The 26,206-nt window shown below is 42.1% G+C and overlaps 1 protein-coding gene across 1 annotated transcript in view; it reads right to left on the bottom strand.

Annotated features, from left to right (window-relative positions):
* The window catches only part of TMEM132E (transmembrane protein 132E), a 117,982-nt gene extending 92,191 nt beyond the window's left edge, over positions 1-25,791 (bottom strand). Inside the window, 1 exon segment of the mRNA XM_051992415.1 lies at positions 25,546-25,791. Within this exon segment, the coding sequence (XP_051848375.1) occupies positions 25,546-25,618 (73 nt within the window). The 5' untranslated portion in view covers positions 25,619-25,791.
* Positions 25,792-26,206: the final 415 nt, after the last annotated feature.

Below are 26,206 nucleotides of genomic sequence, written 5' to 3'. Positions count from 1 at the left end.
AGCAAAGCAATTGAGATAAAAAAAAAGCAGTGGTGAATAATAATAATAATAAAGCTGAAACACCAAAAATATAAAACAAATCTTCAATATAAGTCTAACATACTAGTAGATAAATCAACAGAAAGGATCCTAAAAAAGAGAAGGAATAAGAAGTAAAACTTTAAAAAAAGAATTCAAAATTCTTTAAGAAAATGTTGTAAAGTGAAAGAAAACAAATAAATAATTCTTAATGAAAAAAACACAATCCTATAGACTCCCTAGAGAGCATGGAACAACAAGATACTCTACAATAATTTGAAAGAGCATAAAAAAAACAAATTAGTGGTGAATATAGGTCAGAAATTAGAGTTCTCAGTGCAGAACTAAAAACATAATTAACAGACCATGGAAAATTAAATCCAAGAAAGAAAATGTCTCCAAAGAAGTGAGCAATAGATAAACAGATGTAGAATGTTAAAAAAAAACCCAAAGTGGATGAAAATTTAGCAGAAGAAAACCAAAAATCTACTCTGCTAAAAGAACAAATGAATTCTATATGAGCCAAAGCAATTGACCTTGAAGACAGGCTGTTAGAGATGCTTTAAGAGTCACAGGTCTTCTGGAAGAACATGACACATCAAAAAACTGGAATGTAATAATGCAAGAAATAATAATAAAAAAACTGTCCAGAACCTCTGAAATATATAGGCATTAAAGCATCAGTTGAGAAAATTCTTTTATCAGGACTAGAAAACAAACAACAACCCCCTCCATGTTAGATTAAAAGAACAATAGGATTCTAAGAGATCCCAAGAGGTCATCCAAGCCATTTTGCTATATAGGATTATATGTAATCAAATCATTCCAGAAAGATAATTATGTTTAGAAGCTATATTTTCCAGCACCTAGCACAATGTCTTAACAAATGATTGTTGAGCTATTGATTTATTCTTTAATAATACACAGTAATGGAGGGGAAAATGGTATGTGAAATATAAGACAAAAATAGAAAAAGTGGAGGTTGGTGCTGATATAATTATAGGGAGGAGGCTGTGATAGTAAAGTGAGATCTCTTCTTATTCCTCGTGACCTCTCTGTAGCTCGACACCATTGACCATTTTTTCCTTATTACTCTCGGCTCTCATGCCATTGTTCTCTCTTTTGATTTTCCTCTGATCTGTCGAATCCCTCTAAGTTACTTTTGCTGGATGTTCATCCACGTTATACCCATTGACTATCAGTGCTCTTCAAGGATCTTCAGCCCCTTTTCTCTCTATCCTGTCTCATTTAATCTCACCAGCTCTCACAGGTTTATCATCAATTAACTTAATTTAATTAATTTAAACAAAATTTAAAATTAATTTAATTATTAATTCATGTTGATTTCCAGATCTATATATTCAGTCCCCAGCTCCAATCTCCCATCACTATTTTTCTATTGGATATTTAGAACTAAATATTATGTAGTCATTTCAAACTCAACATGTCCATAGCAGAATTCATTCTCTCTCTTCTTCTCACTCTTCTTCTGAACTTCTCTTTTACTGTTGAGAGCATCACCATTCTCCCACTCACCTAGGTTCATAACCTGGGTATCATTTTCAATTTCTCATTTTCTCACTCACCTAACAGGAAATTAGTTGACAAATCTTGTCATTACTACCTTACCAAAATTTCTCACATAAATCTCCTTTTCTCTACTCACACAGCCTCCACTTCATTTCAGGTCCTCTTTGCTTCTTGTCTGGAGACAATTACATCGTGCTGGATTTCTAATGATCTCTTTGCCTCAAAGGTCTCTCCATATTCTTCCTCTACTCAAATGCTTGAGTGATTTTCCTAAAGCACTGATCTTATCATGTCAACCTCACTCAATAAATTCCAGAGACAACTGGTGGAGTCATAGCTCAAGAACTGAGTTCAAAACCTCAGACAATTATTAGCTGTGTGACCCTGAGCAAATCACTTTTGTTTGCCTCAGTTTCCTCAACTGTAAAATGGGACATTGATGACCTCTAACTCAAAGGGTTATTGTGACAGTCAAATAAGAAAATATTTGTAAAAAGAACTTAGCACAGTGCCTGGCACATAGTAGGTGTTATATATAAATGCCAATTCCTTTTCCTCAGACACTCCTTCACCCTTCTACTATAAAATATAACACTTTGAAACCTGGCTCTTCAGGCATTCTATGATCCCGTCGAGCTGGCTGACTCACTGTTTCTCACACATGAACCTCCAACTCCAGTCTCTATTCCTTTGCACCTTTTGCTTCTCCACACCTAGAATTCTCTTCATCCCCACTGTTATCTCTTAAAAGTCTTGGCTTCCTTCAACACAGCTCAGAGGTTACTTCTGCAGATGGCCTTTCTCCCAGGTGCGAGAACTTTCCTGTCTAAGGTTACCTTCCATCTACTTATTTACACATTGTCCCTCCCATTAGAATCAATTTTTCCTTTGCTTTCCTAATGCTTAATAATTCAGAAGCTGGCACAATTATTAAGCATACAAATGCTTCATAAATGTTTCTTGATTGATTGAGAGACTTTGTTCTTTTTTCTTCATGAAATGGGGAGAGAGTATGGGGTAGAGAATGTGCTACCTGCTGCTCTTTTCACAAGTCACCCTGAGTCACTCTGCCATCCCCTCCTCACTTAGGGCCTTCCATGAGATGTGATTCTGTCAGCTGCCTCTCAGTTACCTTTATTCTTCTAACTGACTGGATGGGCAAGAACATCTCTTTTCCCAGGGAATGTGGCTCCTGGTGTGTGTGTGTGTGTGTGTGTGTGTGTGTGTGTGTGTGTGTGTGTGGCGAGTTGAGGAATGAGAGATTAAAAAAAACCTTACATTTAGCAACAGTTCCAATTTCATGCTGTTTGGTGATGTGATTATAGAAGATGAAATCAAGTTACTTTGTGTAAACACTAGGTTGGTGACGCCCCGTATGATGATGACTGCATTAACAGAAAAGGAGGAAAGATGGGAAGGAGAAAGAAACAGAAAGAAGGAGAGATGGGAAGGTACAGCTAACCCTGAGGGACCATTGGCAAAGCTCCATCCCTCCTATTTATCTTCCCCCACATCCTTCATCTCCTATCTTCATGACCTTTTCCTCCTCTTTTTTCATTTCCCTAAAACCCTAATGAAAGGAACAATTGGGCAAGAAGATAATTCTGCTTCTGGCCAGCAGGGCAACTTCAGGCAAAAGAACTCCCTTCTTCCAACCTGTCTTTTCCCTTATAAAATGAGAGCTGAAATAGCTGCTCATGTTATTCAGTCATTTTTCAGTGACATTTGACACTTCATGACTCCATTTCTTGGCAGAGATATTAGAGTGGTTTGCCATTTCTTTCTCCAGATCATTTTACAAATGAGAAAACTGAGACAAACAGGGTTAAGTGACTTGCCCAGGATCACACAGCTAGGAAATAGCTGAAGCCAATTTTGAACCAGGATGAAGAGTGCAGAAAGACTCAGCACTCCATTGTATTATCTTCCAGCTGAAAGCTTGTCATGGATCATAGATCACAGATGAAGATCACGGGTCTTGAAGCAGAAAGCATCTCAGAGGCCATGTAGTCCAACACCCTCATTTTTCAGATAAAGAAACTCAGACTCATAGGTTAAAGTACTTGTCCAAGGTCACACCATGTGTTGGAGGGAAATTTTGGATCCACATCCACTAACTTCAGAGTCAGTGTGCTTTCAATTGGAACAAAGTTTCAGCTCTAACAGCCTCTCATTCTAAACCTCTTTCTTCTCTTCCCACCATTCCCTCCACAATTTGACAGTTGTTGATGCTCCAATTTAGCTGTTCCACGCAGGCCCCCATCTTCAGGGCTTTATCATCCTCCCAGCTTAGGAAGCATAGATTGGAACTGGGAGGCCATCTAGCCCCCAGCTTATTAAACCCTGAAAAGGAACTTTGCAATTCTAACTAATGCCCCATTTTACAGATGAGGAAACTGTGGTCTAGAGAAATGAAACAACTTTTTCCAAGTCACACTGGTGATGATAGATGAAGCCAGGATTTGAATCTAGATGTCTTGACTCCAGATGAAAATCTCTTTCCTCTCTCCCTTGCTACTCCAGGAAGAACAGATTCCTCATAGGAGAGAACAAAGCCCAGAGAGGAGGAACTTATCCAGGGTCACATACCAAGTCAGTGACAAAGACAAAGGCAAGAACATCCTCATTTATTTCTACATGCTCTTTATAATTTTGCTGTATAACAACATCTAAGTTTTATATATCACTTTAAGGTTTGCGAAGAAGTTTATGAACATTATTATCTCATTTCATTCTCCTAGCAATCCTGGAAAATAGGTGCTATTACCAACCCACTTTACAGATGAGGAAACCAAATTAGACAGAGACTGCCAGTCAAAAACTAATTAAGTGCCTACTAAGTGCCAGACCTGGTGCTAAAAATGCTAAGACTCTCAGACTTTTTTTTTTCCTGACACATTCTCTCTCTCTTTATCTGTGTGTGTATATGTGTGTGTGGGGTATATATGTAGGTAGGCACACACACACACACACACAGAATGAGGGGCAAAGAGAAAGTATTCAGTAGTGGCAGTAAGAAATTAAGGGTGATTTGCCCAGGGTTCTAAAAGCTTAGCCCCTCCCCAAAAGAAATATGACACTTTCCCTTGCTCCTTTGCAGAAGTGGATATCCCCAGGCATGGAACATAGCATTTATTGTTTTTTCAATGTATTGATCCATTTTGTTGACTTTATTTTTCTCATATTTAAAAAAAAATTCTATAAAGACCAGCTCTCCAGGAGAATATAGAGAAAGAGATACACCGGAAATTTCTATGATATAAAAATGAAAGATATCCATAAAAATTTGTTTTAAACATAAATGCTTGTTGATTGATTGATAAGAATGTTGCTCTGAGAAAGCACTGACTCCTTTGTAGAAGCTTCAGGAGACAGAGAGCTTTGTATTTCAGACCCAGAGCTAGTTGAGAGTGGGATGGGGGTAGGGGTTAGCCCTTTTCTTTGGTTAGTAATTTGGGGCTGGTCATCCCAGAAGCATCTCATTCACAATCTATAATTCAGAACTCTAAAGTGCCCCCAGTTAAAAATGAAAGCAACCTTTTGCAGTGTGCTGGTTGGTTATATTTATGTTGTTCTGGTATGTGGGAAGGCCCAGGGCTGCACCACAAGTATTCCCTTCCCATCAGACCTCCCATCTCCAAAATGTCTTTCCAGCCCTATTTCTCTTCTCTTCTCTTCTCTCTTCTCTCTCTCTCTCTCTCTCTCTCTCTCTCTCTCTCTCTCTCTCTCTCTCTCTCTCTCTCCTTCCCCCTCCTCTCTCTCTGTCCATTGCTCCTACTGTCTCTAGGGATCTGAGAATAGAGAGCTTCAGAGGGGATTGCATGAATGATAGAAAGAAATGCCTTTAATAGTGAGATATGGGCTGCTTGTCGCATCCTTTGGGGGAGTAGGGGCAGGGGAGGGATGTTGTTATAGATGATACTGTCTATTTCATCAGCCTGGCATTCTGATGTATTGGGGGGGGTGTCAAGCCAGAATCATTCCTAGATGAACCATGTGGGGACTACTCCCCAGGGATTTCAAGCACAAATAGTTCATTTCTCCCATCAGCCTTCACTGTGACTGCCCTCTCAACTACACGTTCTGCCCTTTGCTCCCAGTCTCATCCCTGGAAAGGACAGCAGAGCATGTAGGAGGAGAAGGATGGAGGCAGTGATGCTGGCTCAGTTGCAATGATGAATGGGACTTAGGTAGGTTGTAAGACTGGTTCTCTCCTAGCAGCATTTGCTAAATTAACAAGACAGACATCCCCAGAATGAATCATCTGAAGACAGAAGGCAGAGCCAAAGAGGTTTCAAATATGGTTGGGAGTTTCCAGAGATAGTACAGAGGAGGGCAGAGAGGTGAGTTGTGGTGGCAGTACCTCCCTTAACTGCTGCTTTCCACCCCCAGTTTTTAATCCCCCTCCCCCTTTCTCTCCATAGACACTGAAAAAAATTGCAGAATCACTCTAGTGGAGCATCTCTGAAAGAACTACAGCATGTTAAGAGCTGGGAAAGGCCTTAGCAATCAGGCAATCCAACTCTCCTTATTTTATATAGGAAAAAACAGAGGTCCAGAGAAAGGTGAAGCAGCAAATTAGTGGCAGAATTCCCCTGTCTGTACACCTTTGGAAATCTGGTTCTTGCAAACCTTGTTCATGTCACCAATTGGACAGTGTCTTAAGTTTTAAAAAGCACTTGTTTTATTTCAACTCTGTGACGGAGATAGTCCAGGTATTCTGTCTCCATTTCACAGATGAAAACATCAAGGGGCAGAAAAGACAACTAGCTTGCCTAAAATTCAGCTGTTAGTGTTAGAGGCAGGATTTGTACCAGTGCTGCTGACTCCTCATCCAGCCTTTTTTCCCCACTTGACCAAGATATCTCTCTGGGCCCACATGTTTAATCGTTGGTGATTTTTCCTTTTGAATTATTAGGGCACTCACTACCTGAACGGCACATTTAACAATGTATCTACACTCCCTTTTACAGTTAGATCACTCTTCATACATATGTCTTGTTTCCTCAACAAAGTTATGTCTCCTTGAAGGCAGAGGCCAGTCATTGTTGTAGTACTCGGTGATTCTAAATAGAGTCGGTTCTTAACTGATGAGATTATTGATTAATTGGCTGAACTAAATTTGGGAAAGAAGTTTTCTATGAACGAGAAGGAGGTTTAAATAGAATGTAAGCACCTTGAAGGAAGAACTTGTTCTGGTTTTATTTTTGAAATCCCCTTTCCTACCCCCTTCTTCCCTTCTAATACTGGAACTGGTATGTAATAATAATAATAATAATAATAATAATAATAACTGGCATTTATAGAGAGCCTCTAGGATTTGCAAATGTTATGCCATTTGTTATTTTATAGGGAAGAATCATTTAATAAGTATTTGTTGATTTGACTGATTAAACCATCTCAGGGAGAAGACAATCGAAAGAAATCTAGGCCCTGAGAGATAGAGCAGGTAGCAGATATCTGGCCAATGCTTAGAGAGAGATGGAGCAGAGATGATGAAGCCTTTACAAGCCTTTAAAGCTGTAAGGTCTTGGGAGTCACATAGACCAAAAATGAGGTTGAGAAGTGAAGTGACTTAGAACTAGAGAGCAGGAGGGGACCATATATGCCATTTAGTCTGGGCCCCTTATTATTTACAAATAAATAAATGGAAGGTAAGATAATCTAGCTAATAAGTTATTGAGGTTGGGTTTAAATCAGGTTTTATGAATGCAAAGTTAGTGCCCTTTCCACAATACCACAATGGTGAGAAATCTGGGAGACAAGCATCAGGGATACAAGTGCACATCTATCCAACAGTGCCTTAGGGAAATGATTTCTGTAGAAAAAGCTGGAAATGAGGGGAAAATAGTTCTGGATAGGGAGGGGGAGAAGGAGAAAAATCTGAAAGATCTTGTATGGGATTAATACAAAAGGAGTAGTAATTTATCCCAGCTATCTTCCTTCTTGGCTACAAGTTTGTTTTTCTGCCAGCTTCATGGGCTCTTGACCAGCTTTGGGAATATTTATTTCTATCATTTGTAATATGAATGGTTCACACATAATTGTACCCAAGGCTAGCCCATCTCTCATTTTGTTCTCTCTCTGCCCAGGTCACTTCAGCTCCAGGGGCAAGGAAAGCAAATAGGGTTGGGGATTCCACAGAGATAACCTAGGAAGACTATAAATCAAGCTGGCTGTGGCAGCATCTATCCCATTCTAGAACAAGGTTTTCCATTTTCTATTTCAAAGAACACTATTGACCTTCCTTCCAGAAGGCTCTTATTATGGGAAGTACAGCTGGATGGTTCCATGTTCAAAAAAGAAAACACACACATACATATGCAGACATACATATTCATGGAGATTATCTTTGGAAAAGTTAATTGTGAGGGGGGAAAAAGGGAAAAGTTTTGCTCAGCTATTCTGGGGGAATGTACTTGATTAATATTTTTGTATTGTTTGTATTTGATTTGTTTAATATTTTCCTCCAGTTATATTTATAACAATTTTTAAATATTTGTTTTTAAAAAAATTTGAGTTCTGTGTTCTCTTCCTTATCTCCACCCCCAATTAAGAAACCACATGTGAAGTTATGCAAAACATTTTGCATTGTTGGAACTAATGATTGTACTCCTATCCATGAAGCTGGATAACTGTGTAGCTTAGAGAAGTGGGTAAGTTATCTAGCTTAAGGTCACAAAGCTGATAGTCATTAGAAGTAAAATCCCCTCCCGGTTTTCCTGACTCCAATTTAAAACCAAATCTCTACATAATAGGTCATATTACATCTCATCATCATCATCACCACTACCACCACCATCATCATCTTATCATCCTCCTCCTCTTCACCTCCACCATCCTCCTCCTCTTCCTCTTCCTTCTCACCACCACCACCACCACCACCATCATCATCCTCACCACCATCACTACCACCACCACCACCACCACCATCATCATCATCACCACCACCATCATCATCATCATCCTCATCCTCATCCTCCTCACCACCATCACTACCACCACTACCACCACCATCACCACCGCCACCATCATCATCATCATCACCATCACTACCATCACCACTAGCACCATCATCATCATCTTTACTATCTTTACAACTGAGGTCAAGGGCTCAGAGACTTGACCAGAATTTCAGAATTCCTTAAGTATCATCATCATCATCATCATCATCATCATCATCATCATCATCATCACTATTATAATTATTCATTATATTGTTAATTATAATTCACATATTTTGTAGCATTTTATTATAACATTAAGTATTATTATTATTAATAATAAGTGGTCCAGACCTGTGAGTTCATTAATATAAGGAATTCCAGTCAAGAAAGTCCCTTTGCCAATGCAAATGAGCTATTTCTAGGTTTAGTGAGTTGCCTGAAGGCAGAAGGATGTTAAGGCACTGGCTCGGGGTCACACAGAATGTTAGGCCTTGAACCGAAGTCTTCATGATTCAGAAACTCAGTATCTACTACTCCATGCTGATAGCAGTAATAATAGCTCCCATTTTTATAGGCTTTAAAACTTTCAAAGGTCTTTCCACTTTCCCATTTAATCCTCACAACAACCCTGTCAGACACAGGCTATTATTATCCCCACTTTATGGATGAGGAAACTGGGGCTCAGAGAGAATTGGCCAGGGTCCCACACTCTCCTAAGTGTTTGAAGCAGGGCTTGGCCCCAAGTCTTCCAGATTGCAAAAAGTAGCCTCTCTGAATTCCTGACAGGCTGCCTTCTGTCTGTCATTCTTCCTGACGTATTATGGACTGGATATTTGAGGACAAGGGGTGCAAGCCGGCAGGACAACTTCTCTTTGTGGAGGAAGATATAGATCCAAGAGCAACTCAGGCTGATTGGTGCAAAGCATTTGACTAATCCTGGTGTCCATCTAGGCACTGGGGACACACATTAAAAAATGAAATCACCCTTAGTCTCAAGGATCTTACATTTAAACCTTTACAAAGTTTCCTTAAGCTTTCAATTTACTATGAAGAGAGAGATGATGGTACAGAATGGATTACAAGTAGGCATTGTGTGAGGTCAGAGAATCTGGGTTAAAATCCTTAATCTGATGATTACTCCCTGTGTGACCCTGGGCTTTTTATTTACAAAATTAGAAAAGTTCTAGATACATAATCCCAAATATATAATTAATTATCGATTATTTATTAGACTCTATTAGTTGCTGGGCATTGTACTATGCATTTAGGATACGGAATTACAAGAGCAGTAGAAACATTTCCTGATCTCCAGGAGCTATATTCTTTTAGGGAATACACTCTGTAAATAATTACATACAAATACATACAAAGTAGATGGAAGATAACATTAAAAGAGGAGGCTGTAGCAGCTGGAGAGACCAGAAAAGGGCTCTTGCATAGATGAGATTTGAATTGAGGAATGAAGGAAGCCAAAGGTTTAAAGAGGTAGGGCTGAGGAAGGAGAGACTCTACATATGGAGAGGGAGGGGAGCACACAATTCAAAACCATGGAAGAGGGAAATGAGTGTCTCCGGTTAGAGGCAATAAGTACATCAGTGTGGTTAGATCACAGTATGTAGAGGTTCTGAACTAGAGATGACAATGGAAATGGAGAGGAGGATTGGGTGCCAGAAATGTTGCAAAGTAGAAAAGGACTGATAGAGGCTGGCAACTAATTAGATGAAAGAAGTATTAATGAAGAACAAGAATCAAAGATGACTGTGCGTTTCCAAAGCTACATGACCAGTGGCGCCATCAGCAAGAACTATCACCATCAAAGCAAGAACAAAGACCACATCTTGCCCCTGAGACAAGGTTTTCCCTTAGGGGGAGAGAATTATGCTTTATCTATAATTTACATGAGGCTGGCATTTACTATTTAACTAACACTAAGAATATCAAAACAGATTTAAGGAGTTAGAGCAAAAATGACATAGATACGACTCGGAATTAGGGATCTTGTGTTCTAGGTTAAGCTACTACTAAATAGTTGTGTGACATTAAATGAGGTCCTCCACCAATCTTTAATTTCAACATCTGTAAAATGGGAATGATTATAGGCTTGATGGTGAAATGAGATAATGGATATGAAATTGTTCTGAAAAATGTAACATGGTGATGTCAAAGTACTTAATCAGCAAGCTTTCTCATCCTCTAGTCAGATTATTTGATGTCATCTTCATCAATACCTACAACAATAACATAATCATCATTTCCAAATCCCAAATCCCAACTGACACTTGTGGCAGTTTATCATCCTGAGAAAATTAATTAGCCTCTTTGAGCCTCAGTTTCCTCATCTGTAAAAAAGGAGTAATGGCAGCACTTACTGCCTAGGGTTTTTGTTAGGGTCTCATGAAGTGATGTATATAAAGTGCATTGCAAAGTTTAAAAATATCAGTATAAATGTGGACTATTATTTGATAACTACCATCATCATAATCAAGACCATTATCATTATTACCGCCATCATGATCACTCTTATTATCATGTCCATGTCCTCCTTTATCACTGCCAGATCACCATCACTATCACTACCACCATCATCATTGCCACCACCATATCCCCATCAACCTCCATCAACATTTCCATCGTCATAACTAATGAACACTCACTGCCATCATCATCATGTCCATCACTACAAATACTATTACCATTTTCATAAACATTATCATCTAGATTTACGTCAACATCATCACTACCACTTTTATTATCACCATTATAATCATCATTGATGTCACTCTCATCAGTTTACCCCCCATTGTGATACCTACCACCACCATCACTATTATCATTCCCATCACTCCACTGACATCATTATCATGATCATTTTATCATATTTACCACCATCATCCATCAAATAGCTACTAGGTACTTACCTAATTAAGGAGCAGTACTAGGGACTAAGATCACATAAAGATATGGGACACTGACTCTAGCAAAAACACATATATGGAACAATTGATGCTTGATTTACTCTCAGGATTGAATTATAGTCCCATCTCTGCTTCTACTAAACTATGCAACTGAAGACAAGTCCTTCCCCTTTTGTGGTTCTGTGTTTCTACCCCAATGAGGTTGTATGATTCAGACCACATGGTCATCTAGTTGAAGGGATAAAAACAATATGAAAAAACAATGTGTGATAACTGCCCAACGGATGATGCACCTCCTAAAACATTCCAACAAGTTGGATGATAAGGAAAGACTCCTCTAGTCAAAAGGTCCACATTCAATGGCTCAGGCACCAAAGCTGACATTTGTACTGTCATTTTACATCCTTTATCTCATTTGATCCTCACAACAACTTTGTGAGATAGTTAATGTAGTTCATTTTGTAGAAGAAGAAACTGAGGCAAAAAGGCATGAAGTAACTGGTCCTAAGTGACATAGGTCACAGACCGAGGGAACAGATTTCGGTAAAAGAGGAGATAAAACATTGAACCCTCAGACTACTGATTCCAGGGGATAAAATAAGTCATGATAACTCCAGATTACTTCCTAGGTCTTCTGAGAAAGAAGAAAAGAAAATATTTGTCTTCTTCGCCGCCCCCACATACCCTAGCCCAAAATTTCTTTCCTTTTAGCCAGCTAGGGGTGAGTTTCTGATTGAGGAGGAGATTAGGGGAGAGCTGTGGGATATTTATTCTGTTGTGCAATCTCCTGGTGCGAAATCACTGAAAATTGGGCTCATTTACACCATGTAGAAGGCTGAGAAAATGACAATCCCCTGATGTCTGCTCTTCCCAACTTGCACTTTCTCTCCAGGGAGCAAAGGCCCAATAAACCAATCTTTCTGGGAAAGAAGGAGCTGTAGAAGAAGATGTGGAAAGTATTGGGGGTGGGGTGGTTACCTTACTAGAGTAAGCTAAGCCATAAAAACTTGTAATGGCAAACAGAACACCTGGGTTCAGTACTGATTCCTACATTTACTGGTTGTATGACCTTGGGCAAGAACTTCCTTTTCTGAGCCTCAATTTCATTTTTTAAAAATCCCATCACATGGTTGTTGGGAGGAAAGTGCTCCATAAACCTTAAAGCTATAAAAAAATTATTTAAATAATATTGGTCATATTATGTTTAATAATACTCATTAATTAATATTACATTTAATAACATGAATAAATATTATATAATGATATGTATGGATGTATATTATTTCCAATAATATTTATCAATACATTTTATATTTAATAAATTTTCTTGTGTTTAATGGTATTTATTGATAAATATTTTATTATTAATATTATTTTTTAAGGATCTAGAGCTGGAGGAGGTTTAAAGATTATCTCATATAAGCCTTTCATTTTATAATGGAGGAACTTCCCTCTACATGCACAATTATCAATCACTTGCAAAATCTTTTTTTTCCTCCACAGCAACTCTCATTGACCTTAGTTCTGACCCTCATCTTCTTTTGTCCAGAGTACTGAAACAGCTGCTAGTCTCTCTGCAACCATTCTTTTTTTTTTTTTTTGCTCTAATACACTCTCCATATAGATGTCAAAATAATCTCCATAAAACACCAATTTAACCATGCCAGTCCCCTATCCAAGGACCATCAATGCTTCACTATTGCTTCCAGGTGAAAGTACAAATTACTTAGCTTGGCATTTAAAGTCCTTCCCAATCTGGCTCCAGCTTTTCTTTCTAGGTTGTTTTAATCTTATTGCACTTCACATTTTCTATATTCCAGGAAAAGTGGCCTTTTTTGCTGTTCACTAGACTTGGATTTCATCTCCTACCTAAGTGCCCTTGCATGAGCCTGGGATGTACTCTTCTGCTTGCTTCCCTCCTCCAGTTTTTAGAATGATAGGATTATGGGATTGAGAGTAGGAGCAGGAGGGAACCTCGAGTCAAACCATCTTCCTTTTACATATGAGGAAACTGAGTCAGAGAGATTATGTTCCTCAGATCACACAGTCTTAAGTGTCTGAAGCAGAATTTGAAACTAGATTTTTCTGTATCCAAGTCCAGAGCTCTAGTATGAATCTTTGAGTTTGGAATCCTCCATACATAGTATGCTGCCTTTCTAATACCTAGTTTCCAGGAACTGCTCATATGTCATCTCTAAGGCAAGCCTCTGCTGATACCCCCTTGCTGTTAATGCTTTCTCCTTCCCACTCAAATTATCAAGCAGATACCAATCTGCTTACATGTTATTCTTGTTACCCCCACCCCTAGTAGGACACAGGTATCTTTGTTACTAGAACCTCAGACAGTTCCTTGCCCAGAACACTGATAATACTTTTTGAATTGGATTGAACAGAGGAGTTGGAATTATTTGTTTAGAATATCACAGCTAGGAAATAGCAGAACCAAGATGGAAATCTCTCATTCCAATTCGAGTTCCCCTTCTTTAGTGGAAGATTTCCCTTTTCTTTCTCGTGCCATTGGGTTGACAGAAAAATATGTGTGAATTCCCCAATCCAATAAATCAAGGTCCACAGATAGATTTCAGGGGAGCCATGAATTTAACAAAATATTTTATAACAGTTCCAATGTAATTGGTTTCCTTTGTAATCTCATGTATTTTATTTTATTTATAAAAACGCATGATTCTGAGAAGGGTTCCATAGGCTTCCTTAAGAAGAGGTCCAGGACACAAAAAATGTTGCATACAGTGGGCCTGCTGGAGGGTGTGTGGAACCTGCCCAAAGATCCTCCAAATCTGCTGCATCAGGGAAGCAGATAATACACAAACCCCCAAAATTAGAATTGACCATATTTTCAAGTGTGTGACTTTGAGGACAAATGGAGTGTGTTATGGTAGCTACCTACTTCTTTCCTCCTTGCTCCTCTTCCCAATACCTATAATTACCAAGTTTGGATTATGGGAAGGTGGGGAGGAAAATAATTTTGGGGTGAGGAGAGAAATGGGAGAGGAGAGCAGTTTCCATACACTGGCCTTCCAAGCATTGGTTTCTCCTTGACAGGTAACCTGGACTAGGGCACTGGGAGGGTTAATCTGGGAGAAATACTAAAGACTAATAAAGGTAGGAGGAATAAAGAATACTCTCCAAGCAGCCTCGAGGAGAACAGCCACCTATTGCTACCATTAGCAGATGTCAATTATTGGGAACCTTGCCAGTCTGACAATTAGGGGCTGGAAAGGAATGTGTGTGTGTATGTGTGTGTGTGTGTGTGTGTGTGTGTGTGTGTTCATGCACCTGTGCAAACATGCATATCTCTTGATTCATGTGGATGTGTGAGGGAACATAGGTGTGTCCAAATAAGACTGTATGTGTATTGCAACTCCCCACTGTCATTATCTTCTCTGCTAGTGACAGGTCTGCTGCACAACCTGAACTATGCAGCCAAAAATAAACACAATTCCGCCACTTAGCTGAGCTTGACACTGTGGCCAAGGAGGTTAGGGATGTGCTATTTAAGGTCCTCAAGACCACTGAAGAGTGGTGGGTCCCGAGAGCTCAGAAAGAGCCAAATAATTTCCTCTGGACTCTGTTGGTAAGGAGACCTGGGGTAGGGTCAGTTTGCACTAAACTACAAAAGAACAGTGTCAGTTGTGGTCTTTAAGAGTTTTCTTAACATCTGTTAATACTGTAGGTGTTTGTGCATTGCACTGGAAATCCATAAAGGTTTCTCTTCTATCAAATTCGGAGGTAAAGATGGTAAAAATAGTTCTGGGTTCCCAGTGCAGATTTAGCTGAGCAGAGTATACACCTAAATTCAATAACAACTCCCCACTTGGGAAAAATCTCAGAGGGCATATTTTTTCCTCATTTCTGAGAGACTTGCTCCAATAGTCTCTAGGTGTTTTAGTTTGAACCAGTTCAAATCATGTCTCTGCCACTTAATTCCTGGGTGACCTTGGGCCATCCATTTCATATTGATAGGCCTTAGTTCCCTCAATTGTAAAATTGTACAGCATGGACTACTTCCCTTTTAAGGTTGCTTCCAGATAGGCAAGTCAGCAGCATTTATTAAATGCCTACTATGTACTAGGTGTAGCACAGCTAGGGGGGCTCAGTAGATGGTTAGAACAGTACAGATGGCCTGGAGTCTTCCCCAAGTTTAAATTACAGTTTCTAGCTGTGTGACTCTGGGCAAGTCACTTAAATCTGTTTGCCTTAGTTTCCTCCTCTGTAAAATGAGCTGGAGAAGGAAAGGGTAAATCACTCCAGTATTTTTGCCAAGAAAACCTCCAATGGGTGAGAGTCAGCTGAAAAATCACAGAAGAACAACTACATCAAGCACTTTATTATATGCTAGAGCATATAATAATTATAATAAAAATATTATATGTAAAATTATATGTAATATTAATATAATATAAAGCTGCTTCTTCGCTATCCTCCCAATCAAGGTTTCATGTCTCCTTCCTCTGATTCTTCCTTTCAGTAGAGGACACTCAGTTATGAATGGTTAGCTTCTCACCAATGAGTAACACACCTAGGGGATAATGGGGCAGGCCCCTTAAGGATCCTGAAGACAGCTGTCCTGCATGTTCTTTCCTAAGAGGATTGGAGTTTGCTACCAGATCTTAGCTAACTCTAGAAATTCTTGTGGCTTCTCCAAGAGATATCTCAAATGTTTCTAATAATAATATCTGTAGGCACAGATGTTGGAATTTCATAGAACTCCCCTCTTCCAATGTAGGTGAACACCTTTTTTGAACCTTACAAATTCATAGTAGAAGTGACTTGTCCAAGGTCACATGGCTAGCCTGTGTCATTCAGACGTGAATCCATTTCTTTCTTGTTTGGGCCTTAACTCTCGTACAATTAAAAAACAACATTTATAACACACTTTAAAATTTGTGTTATGTTATTTGGGCATCACAACAATGTTATGAAAAAGAACTATCACCATAATGTCTGTTTTACAGATAGGGAAACTGAGGCCCAATAAAGTTAAGTGACTTACCCCTAGTTACTTGGCTTATAAGTATATTGAAGACAATTCAAACCTAGGTATTGTTTACATCTCATAGACTGCTCCTCCCTTAGCTGAGAGACAGAAAATGGAGGCTCTTTTGAGGGTTCCTCATCCTAATAGCTGGTGTTTATATAATGCATTAAAGTTTGTTAATCACTTTTTAGACATTTCATTTGCGCCTCAGCATAATTTTGGGAGGGTATTTATTATTGCCATCTATTTTACACTGAAGCATCGGGGACTTGCCAAGTCATTGGGCACACAACACCCCATCCTCTGCCTAATTACTTAGTGTCAGTAGGAGAGGGACCTGGGAGCTGGGCTCCGAAATGACAAGTCATCAGCTTTCCTGTCTCAGCCTCAGTCCCCAAGGTGATCTGGCCAAGGAGGATCTTTTTTTTTGGGGGGGGGGAGGGGGTTCCTACAGACTGAGAAGGGCCAAGTGTATGCTACAGTATGAAAGATGGAAGTGTGATAAAAAGAAGAACTTTCTTAAGCAGTCAGCATAATTATCAGGACAACCCAGGCACAAACCCAAAGAGATTGCTTCAATTACTACCCCCTATCTGAATTATTCATTCCCACATTCATTTATTCATGCAACAAGCATTGAATTATCCAGGTAATTGCCTCAATTTTCCACTCCACCCTGCTGGGGACCCAGCCAGTCAGCTAGGGAAGGAGAGCGGGAATGCTTGTTGAATGCCTGCCTGAAAGGGTCACAGAAACAGAGGAAGGAACGAGATGATCTCTCAGAGGTCATCCCTACTCCCAAGCCCTTCGAGATCATCCCGCTTCTCTCTTGTTCCCAGTTTCCTCAAATCCCCCTCGTCCCTCTCTGGTACCCACGAAGCCTCCTCAGGCCGGGCTATCTGACTGTGGCGCACAGGATGCCCACCAGAATCCTGGCACTCCTCAGCATCCCTATTACCTACTCCTTCCCCAGAAGCTGCTGAAGCACAGCACAACACGACATCCAGCTTCCTTGGCAGCCGCAGACGCTTTTCATTTTGTTTAAAGAAAGGAAAATTGTTTTCTTTTTCTTTTTTTAAAAATTGGGCTCATTAATCTCTTATTCAAATTGCTGTTTGTTAAGGGCCAAAAAAGAAGGGGGTGGGGGAAAGGGAGCCAAGACAGGAGGGGGAAAATTCTCTAAAACAGAGAAGGGGAAGAGCTGGTGTGTCCTTCTGCTCCCAGGATGAGTACTCTCCTAATCACTCTGTACTGGCATGGCATGGCCTGCCTCCTCTATAATTGAGTTTCCAGGAGCCAAGTCCCTGGGGCTGAGGGGGATGAGTGGAGGGCATAGAAGAGGGAGATAAATCAAGGTGATCTCTTAGTTATCATAAAAACCGAGCATGTCGATTCTAGAAGAGATCTCAGAGACCCTCTATCTAGTTTAACCCTCTCATTTTTTCAGAGGAGGGAAACTGAGGACCAGATGGGATGATTTGCCCAAGCATGGATGCTTGGATACCTAAACTTCCCCCCAATTCCTATGGCATTTATCCTCCTCCTCCACACCTGTGATGTGACCAACTTAGGGAAAGGGGAAGGAAAAAAAATTATATAGTACCTACTATGTGCCAGGCATTGCGCTAAGTGCTTAACAAATATTCTCTCATTTGAAATTCACAACAATCTTGCAAGGTAGGTGGTGTTATTATTCCCATTTTACAGGTGAGGAAACTGAGGTTAAGTAATTTGCCCATGTTCATGAAAGAGGCTGAATTTGAACTCAGGTTTTCCAGATTCCAAGCTCAGCTCTCTCTATCTGCTGCACCACTTGTTGCCTCAGGATCATTCAAGTAACATTTGTCAGAGGTTAGACTTGAATCTTGGCTCTGTTGTCTCCAGCTAGCTCTCTATGCTCTCCCATTTTCTATTTTAATTACTCGTGGACATTCATCCATAACCTTCATGAAAGCAGGAACAGTTTCCGGACAATTATACATCTCCTCTAACCTTAAGAACAACGCCTACCCCATAGGATGGGCTCAAGAAACATTTGGTGAAGTAATAAAAAAATGGTAAAAGATCAGGAATTGGCTCTTGCCACTCATTTGGGAGGGTGAACATGGGTGTGGACAGATAGATAGAAGAAGTTGAATCTGCTGATGAAATGACCAATACAATTGCTAGCTCAATGGCATCTTGGAAAGACTATTGGCGTTGGAGTCAGGAAGACTGGCTTCAAAGACTGCCTAGATATTTGCTAACTGGGTATCTTTGGGCAATTCACATCCTCAATTCCTCATCTGTAAAATAGAGAAAATAATCTCACCTCAATATTGAAAGGACCAATTGAGAAATATATGTAAGGCTCTTTGAAGACCTTAATGTGCTATGTAATGCCTACTGTCATTATTATTAATAACAATAATACTTTGTTATTATATTGGATGACAGAATATTCCTGTGTTATTCTAGGATATGATTTTCTTCTAAATGTCTTTCTAAATTTTCCAAGGATCTCAAAGCATCTAAAACTAACCCTCCTGTGGCTTCTGCTGTGGCATCTCACTTGTGGCTTCCTGTCCTTGGGAGCAGACCTCCATTTCCAATCTTCTATCTTCTTACTCACTGTATCCCACTCCCACTGAGGATACCACCCTCCTCTCCAACATGATTCTTTTTCTGTGTCTTCCGGTCATCACTTGAGGTCATGGAATTAAAACAAACATTAATTAAATGACTCATCCATGTTCCCACCTTAAGTAGTGGGAAAAGAAAGACACCTTGGAAAGGAGAGAGAGATTGCATGGTTGCTGGATTGAGGAATATTTAACCCCAATGGGATGAACTTCCCAAAAGTGAACTGTTATATACAATTTAAACCTAAGAGACAGATGCCTTACCCACTCTTTAAAAAGCCAATCAAATCTTCACTTCACTTGGGAAATACTTAGGTCCTTGGCCCAAACTCCATTTCTATTCCCTGTTTTACAGATAAGGAAATTAAGGCCCAGAGAAGGAAGGTAACATATAAGGCCCAGTGATATATTGCCAAGATTTGAATCCAGATCACTTAATGCTTAATTCAGCACTTTCTACTGTTGTCATAGAAGGACACACACACACACACACACACACACACACACACACACACATCCTACATACACATTCCAAACCAATGTTGAAACCATTAAACCAAAAAAAAAAAAAAAAACACCCTAAGAGTTATATATAATTTAAAGTTTGTAAAATGTTTTGTATAGATTAATTCATTTGATACTTGCAACCTGGTGAAGTAGGTACCTATTTTAAACCTGCTTTACAGATGAAGAATTGAAGAAACAGGTTAAGGGAGGTTATGACTTGTTCATGTTCACACTGTTAGTAAATGTGCATGGTAGGGTTTGTTGTATTCACTCTGCCGGAGCATCATTCAGATTTCTCCATTAGCTCTGAACTGCCACAGCACTAGGTGATGGTACCCCATACGTGAGACTTACACAAATTTTTCTATCTTGCCAACTAGCCAGGAAGGTCCTCTGGTACAAGGACCACCCCAAATTCTCCTTCTGCTTGCTTAGTGCCTAGAGAAGGCCCATCCCCTTTCTTCCTCCCTCCTTCCCAAGTTTACACTTCTCTAGAGCTTGCAGATGATAAGACCCTGATCTTGTGAATATCAGATTAGCTTGAAGAGGTTCCTATCATTGGTAATCTCGAGACTTACTATCTACCCTGGACCATTTCTGAGCCAGAACCTTTGGTATCTAGCATAACAAAGAGGTATGTACCTTCTTGTATCTTCCCTCCATTCCCATCTCAATGGTTCAGCCCAACACAGCCTATGTAGGTGAGTCTTACCTACTCCCGTTGTGGTTTTAGTTCAAGTCACTCCTCTTCACTGATTTTACTTTCCAACTAAGCTGGGCTGTTGTTTTCAAGGCAACAGGAAATCTTACATTTCCTAGGGTTCTTTCTATGTCTGAAATGGACCCCTCCCACCATCATTTTTGACCTTTCAGAATTGTTATTTCTCTTCAATGTCACCTTCTCCATTGAGTCTTCCTGGATCTTCCACTGATTTTCCTAGAACATAATGCCTGGGTCTCTTTACCCCATCACAACCTACCTCATAGTATATTGATTAGATATCCCATACTCAATAGAATATCATCTCTTTGAGAGCAGTGGGTGTCATTTAAAAAGTCCTTAGTAATAAATGCTTATATAATTGAATTGGAGAAGAAAGGAAAGCATTTCTTCACATCTAGACATCCATGTTCATGCTTAGATATCCTTGTGGTCTCCAGCAGCCAGGAACCCTTAAAAAGTGCTTTGGAGGAAACCAAGCATTTGGGGGGAATGTTCCTAGATCCCATTTTAGAGTCTGGGACCCTGGGTGCTGAATGATTTGTAATTGTTCTCTCTGTGCCTCAGTTTCTCTAGCAGTATATATACATAAATGCCTTTCATCTGTTGACCTCTGGAGTTGAGTTCTGTAAATTTGTTCTATAGAGGATGCTTCCCAGGTATTACAAAGGGGTTCCCATTCTCTCTAGCTTCTCCTAGCGCTAAACTACCTCCATCAGCAGCCACATACTAATCTATGCCCACAGTGGCATAAACCTCATTTTTTTTTTTGTCAGCAAGTTTATAGCACAACTCCACCTACTGGTCTTAAACATTAACTAGGCTGCTATACGGAGATCTTTTCCCAGGGAAAGGAAAAAGAAATGGGCATGGGGTTGGGTTTCAGGTGCAGAGAATTAACCGTGCAGCAACCTGGGACAAAGGTATCTTCCTTCTCCCTCACCAGCCCAGGCCATAGACCAGAGAGCTCAGGTTGAAAGGTCTAAAAGCAATTAGAAAGAGAAATCTAAGATTGGCCAGACCAAAGCAAAGGGAGAGAGAGCATCTTTTCTCCTCTCATCTGAAAGCCATCAGATCATGAATGGCACAGGCCACAGTGTACACTATAATGTATATCCATCCAAAGACAGGGAGGATATCCTAGTGGGTAGAACATTATCCTCTAAGTCAAGAAGACTCAGATTCTAGTTTCTCTTCTTTCAGATGTACCAGTTGAGTGATCTTTGATAAGTCACTTAACCTCTTAAAGTCTCTAAGACCCTCTGTAAGACTCCAAGAGACCTATCTGGATAGAAGAAATTCTTCATTGAAATCTAGTTTGAAAAATCCACATGAGGCTATAAAGTTACATACTTCACATAAAAATCTATGGATTTAGCCATATGCTTCTGATATCTACTGAGGACTTGGCCTGGAGTTTAAACAGATAATTGAATTCAATTCCACAGCAAAGCACTAGGAGAATAAAAAGCATTCTCTCCCTTCCATGTACTTACATTTTACAGGGAATGCAACATGTACACAAAGAGGTAGAATCCAAAAAAGATTGAGGAGAAAGAGAGTATTGGAAAACTGATAGGGCTCAAGGGAAGGCTTCCTTCCAGGTGATGCTAGAGGCAAGCCTTGAAGGAAGACTAAGAATGAAATATGAATGAGGAAATGCATTTCATGTTTCAAGAATGGGTGTTTATGAGAGGCAAATGCATGGAGGTGGGAAATGACACACCCAGTTTTGAGAATGGCTAGTAAGTCTCTTTGTCAATGTTGGGAAGAGAAGGAGCAGCTGTTGCCAGGTCCTTGAACTTCATCCTTGCTCTCTGTACCTTATTTTCTCTCCTCTCCCACTCCCTAGAGTCTTTCTGTGAATCAGGGGCAATCTCATATTTGGAGAAGACCCTTCAATGTATCAAACAGGCACCTTTAGACAAGAGAGTGATGCTTCCTGTCACCCTCTTTATGACCACTTCAATAGGTTATTTTTCATGGAGACATCAGAGGCTAGAGTCAATACTAAAACAAGAAGAAGTAGGACCATTCCCACACTAATTATATATCTTTCCCCCACCACTATGACCAAGGGTGATACAATGAAACATGCTGGATAGAATACAGTGTCGGAGGACCTACTATATAACTTATGAACTTATATAGTACTTATATAGAACTTATATAAACCTCTGGGTCTCAGTTTCCACATCTGTAAAATGATTATATGAGTGATCTTTAAGGTAAACTAATCTCTGATCCTTTGATCATGTGCCTTATGGAGTACTGTTCTCCAGGTCACCTCCCCACTACCACCACCAATCATCTGGAATAATGGCATGTTTGTACGGTGCCATTCCATGCATTGGATTTACATGTAGTAGTCACAAAGAGTTTGGGGATAGAAAGAAAGAAGAGGCATTCCTCTTTCTCTTTATGCACAGGGAAGTAGAGACAGAAAGATGGGGGGGGGGAAACTATCATCAAGGTCATTCCTCAAGTTTAGCACACAAGTCAGAAATGCAACTCAGATTTCTTGACTCCCAGGCAGGCTCTTTGAGCAGACACATCATACCCTCCCTACCCCTTTTGGAAGACCTTAGACTTGGTCTCACATAAAAATGGCTGCAGGCTTACACAAATTCCCTTGCTCCATCTCTTTCTAAACCCAACTAGAACCCAATCCATCCATCCTGCTTTGTGATTGACAGGTCCTCCCTTTAATCTCTAGCCAGGTTAAGAAGAACCAATAAAGAGCTCATAAAGGAATAGAGTAAGCTATTGGGGTGATGGTCCCTGAGGTCTCTTCTAGGTCTGTAGCTCTAATCCCATACCGCTAGTAGGGATGAAGAAAGGAGCCTTGGTCTGGAAGTCTGGGAGGTAGAAGAGGGGAATAAGAGTTTGGGTGTTCCTGGTCTTTTCTGGATGGAGAATTTTTAAAAACGAAATGCTCCGATGTCAAGATGTACCTGTCCTTTTGGTAGAGAAACCTAGGCTGAGCATGAGGAGACTGACCTCAGAACAAGAGGAAATAAGCTGAGGAAAGGGCCTAGGCACTCTCTGGAGTAAAGAGAATGTCTGCCTTGTTCCTCTAGGGATTTTCCCCACTCCTCCTTTAAATAGCTCCTCCTAGTCTAAACCCTGAAGCAACTGTTTCCTCTTGGAAATTGCTAACTCCCAGCTTTCTCCTTCTCCATCCTTTTAATCCCCAGACTATTAAGGAGAGGCACTAGAAATTAATGTCCAACAGAGAAATCATCCTGACCCAACCTTCTCAGCCCTGCTATAGACATACAGGCAGTCTCCCCACACCTATTTTTCCTCATCTCAGGGAGAGGGGGACAGACCAGAGCTCTCAGTGTCCATTTCCAGCCCCCTCTGCTGAATAACATATTCCAGACAAGGAACCTCTGAGGTCAGTTCTCAGGCAGTGAGGGTAATAACAAGTCCCTTCCTGGCTTGCCTAGTGCCCATTTTCCCACCTTACACATGGATCTGCCCTACAAAGGGGCCTAGGATGTTTCTGGGGAGTATGGAAATCCAACTCAATCTATCTGCTTGACCAATAAGACCATTTTGAAAAACCTTCTGTCTTCTGACTATCCTCCAAGAGATTTTATCCTTTCTCTTGGTGATTGTATTTATCTCTTCCCCACCCCCCCACCTCCCCTCACCCTATCTCCCCTCTCGAGTTCTGGGTAGTTCTATGACTCCTACTGATTTAATAATTCTTGTTTCCTCCCACTCCCGCTCCCGGCCCCCTCCCCCCACAGGTAAAAGGGAAGAGCCACCGAACCTGGAATCCTTGAACAATTAACAATTCTAGGGAGTCTTAGGGCATGGATCTTTTTACTAGGAGACTGCAGGGGCTACGTATACAACTCAGGGTCCTGGGTACAAAGGGACTGGACTGATGACCTCACGATCCAGAGCATGACCAGTTCTGGCTCATCATGTCCCTAGGGGGGGAGGGGGGAAGTAGTGGGTCCCTCTATGCTCTTGCTGGGCTGGCTGTCCTTTTGTGGATTCTCTTTGAAAACATAGAATTTCAGCCTAGGGACAGTGACAGCTTTGGGGTGAGGAGTCAGATTGGCTGGGACTGATAAACTATGTACCCAAGGTCTGGCTGGTGAAGCTTCTCCCCTTCCAGTTTCAGACCTCCTAGGAATTGCCCTTCTCTTGCCCCCAGAAGCCCCCAAGCAACAGTGGGAAAAGGACCGTGAGGGCTCCACCCTTAGCAAGGTTGGTGGCTGAGAGCCTGTGCTGGAGGTAGGCAGAGCCCTCAGCATCTGGGTATGAGCCCCCACCCAGGGCGCACCCTGAGATTCCAGAGGCACACTTCTCTCACTCTTCTCCCTCCCCCACGCTGTCCCAATGCCAAAGCTCTCCTCCCTCCCTCCCCCCCCCCATTAGCAATGGAAGCACACTGTCTGGCTGGGGGAGGGGGCGGAGAAGACGCAACAGATTACACTAGCGGAGGGAGCTCAGGAGCCGGGAGGAACCCTCAACCGCAGGCTGGCTTTGCACCTCCGAACCCCGGGCCTCTGTCCCTACCGGACTCTTCCCAGTCCCTGGGCACGCGCCCCCGCCCAGTCCAGGCTAAAACAGCGATTTGAATGCAGCTCAGGATAGCGGGCGTGCATGCAGCCTGCTGCTCCGCTGGGCATTTTCCCCCCTTTCCCTCCCTTCCAGAGGACTGCAGGAAGAGGCGATCCAGCCACAGGCAGCCAGCCCCCCACACCGCCACTACTACTCTGCCAGCCCCAAATCACAACCCGCCCCCTGCCTCAGCCCCAGTCCCAAGCTCAGCCCCGCTATCTCTGGGGCCCCATTGCTTCGGGGAGAGGTACGACCCTGGGGGAGATAGGGCCCTACTAGTCCACATCCCGGCTCCAGACTGGAAGATACGCCCCTGGGGGCTTGGTTGAAATCCCCCCTCACCGCCCCCTACGCCCTTCCCTTTCTCCGGGAACGGCCCGGACCGGATGGGGCAGAGGGAAGTCCTCTCGTTCCCGGGGAGTCGGAGGGCGCCCCGCCAGCGAGCTCAGGTTCTTTGCCTCTCCCCACCCCCTATCTCCAGCATCCCCAACCCTCCACGGGCCGCGGCGCCGAACCGGGGTGGGCAGAGGCGCGGGAGCAGCCCCATATCAGCGGGCAGCGATGCAGAGTGGGCTAGGGGAGAACTACGTGTCCCGGGGGGGGAGAGACTCCCCTCTTTCTTACCCTCCCTCCCCATCCCCGCCCGCACGGTCTACAACGGCATCCGCCGGGTCTCCTCCCCGCGTGTCCGCGCCGCGATACTTACCGTGGGCGAGCAGCGTGGAGAGGCAGCAGCAGAGGAGGGCGGCGGGGCCGCGGCCCGGCATCCCGGGGGCCATGGTAGAGGCCGTAAAGCTGGAGGGAGGAGGACCCGTGATCGGTTACTTCGCCCCGGGCTAGGACTGGAGGGGATGTAGTTCTAAGGACTGGTCAGACCCAACCTCCGGCAGGCAGAGCACCGAACTGTCACCTCTGCGTGTGTGTGTGTGTGCGCGTGTGTGTTTGTGTGTGTGTGTGTGTGTGTGTGTGTGTGTGTGTGTGTGTGTGTGAGGGGGGGCACAGAGACCAATCGGGGGCCACTTTGTATCTGTGGAGAGGGGGAGGGAGGTCCGGAATTCAAGCTTCTTGCAGTCCCCACCTCCTTAGAGGTTCAACTCGGCCGGGGCTACTGACAGCGTCGGGGCCCCCTGGGGACTGGAATCCCTCTGTCCACCTGGGGCCCGGGGGAGGTGGATCCAGGATTGGGTGGAAGAGCGCTTGCCCCCACCTCCCCCTTCGAGAGAGCCCCAGCAGGTTCTCGGATGCTGGGGAGAGCAGAGCAGCGCGTGCAGTCTTGGAGAGAAACCTGCGGCCTCGGACTCAAGAGATGCGAGGGCTAGGTCCACTCTCCCCGCCCCCTCCCCCAGCTCCCCTCCCGGTCCTGATTA

This window comes from Antechinus flavipes, chromosome 4 (genome assembly GCF_016432865.1).
Source record: "Antechinus flavipes isolate AdamAnt ecotype Samford, QLD, Australia chromosome 4, AdamAnt_v2, whole genome shotgun sequence".
NCBI classification, from domain to species: Eukaryota; Metazoa; Chordata; class Mammalia; order Dasyuromorphia; family Dasyuridae; genus Antechinus; species Antechinus flavipes.
This window is presented reverse-complemented; position numbering and strand designations above follow the sequence as displayed.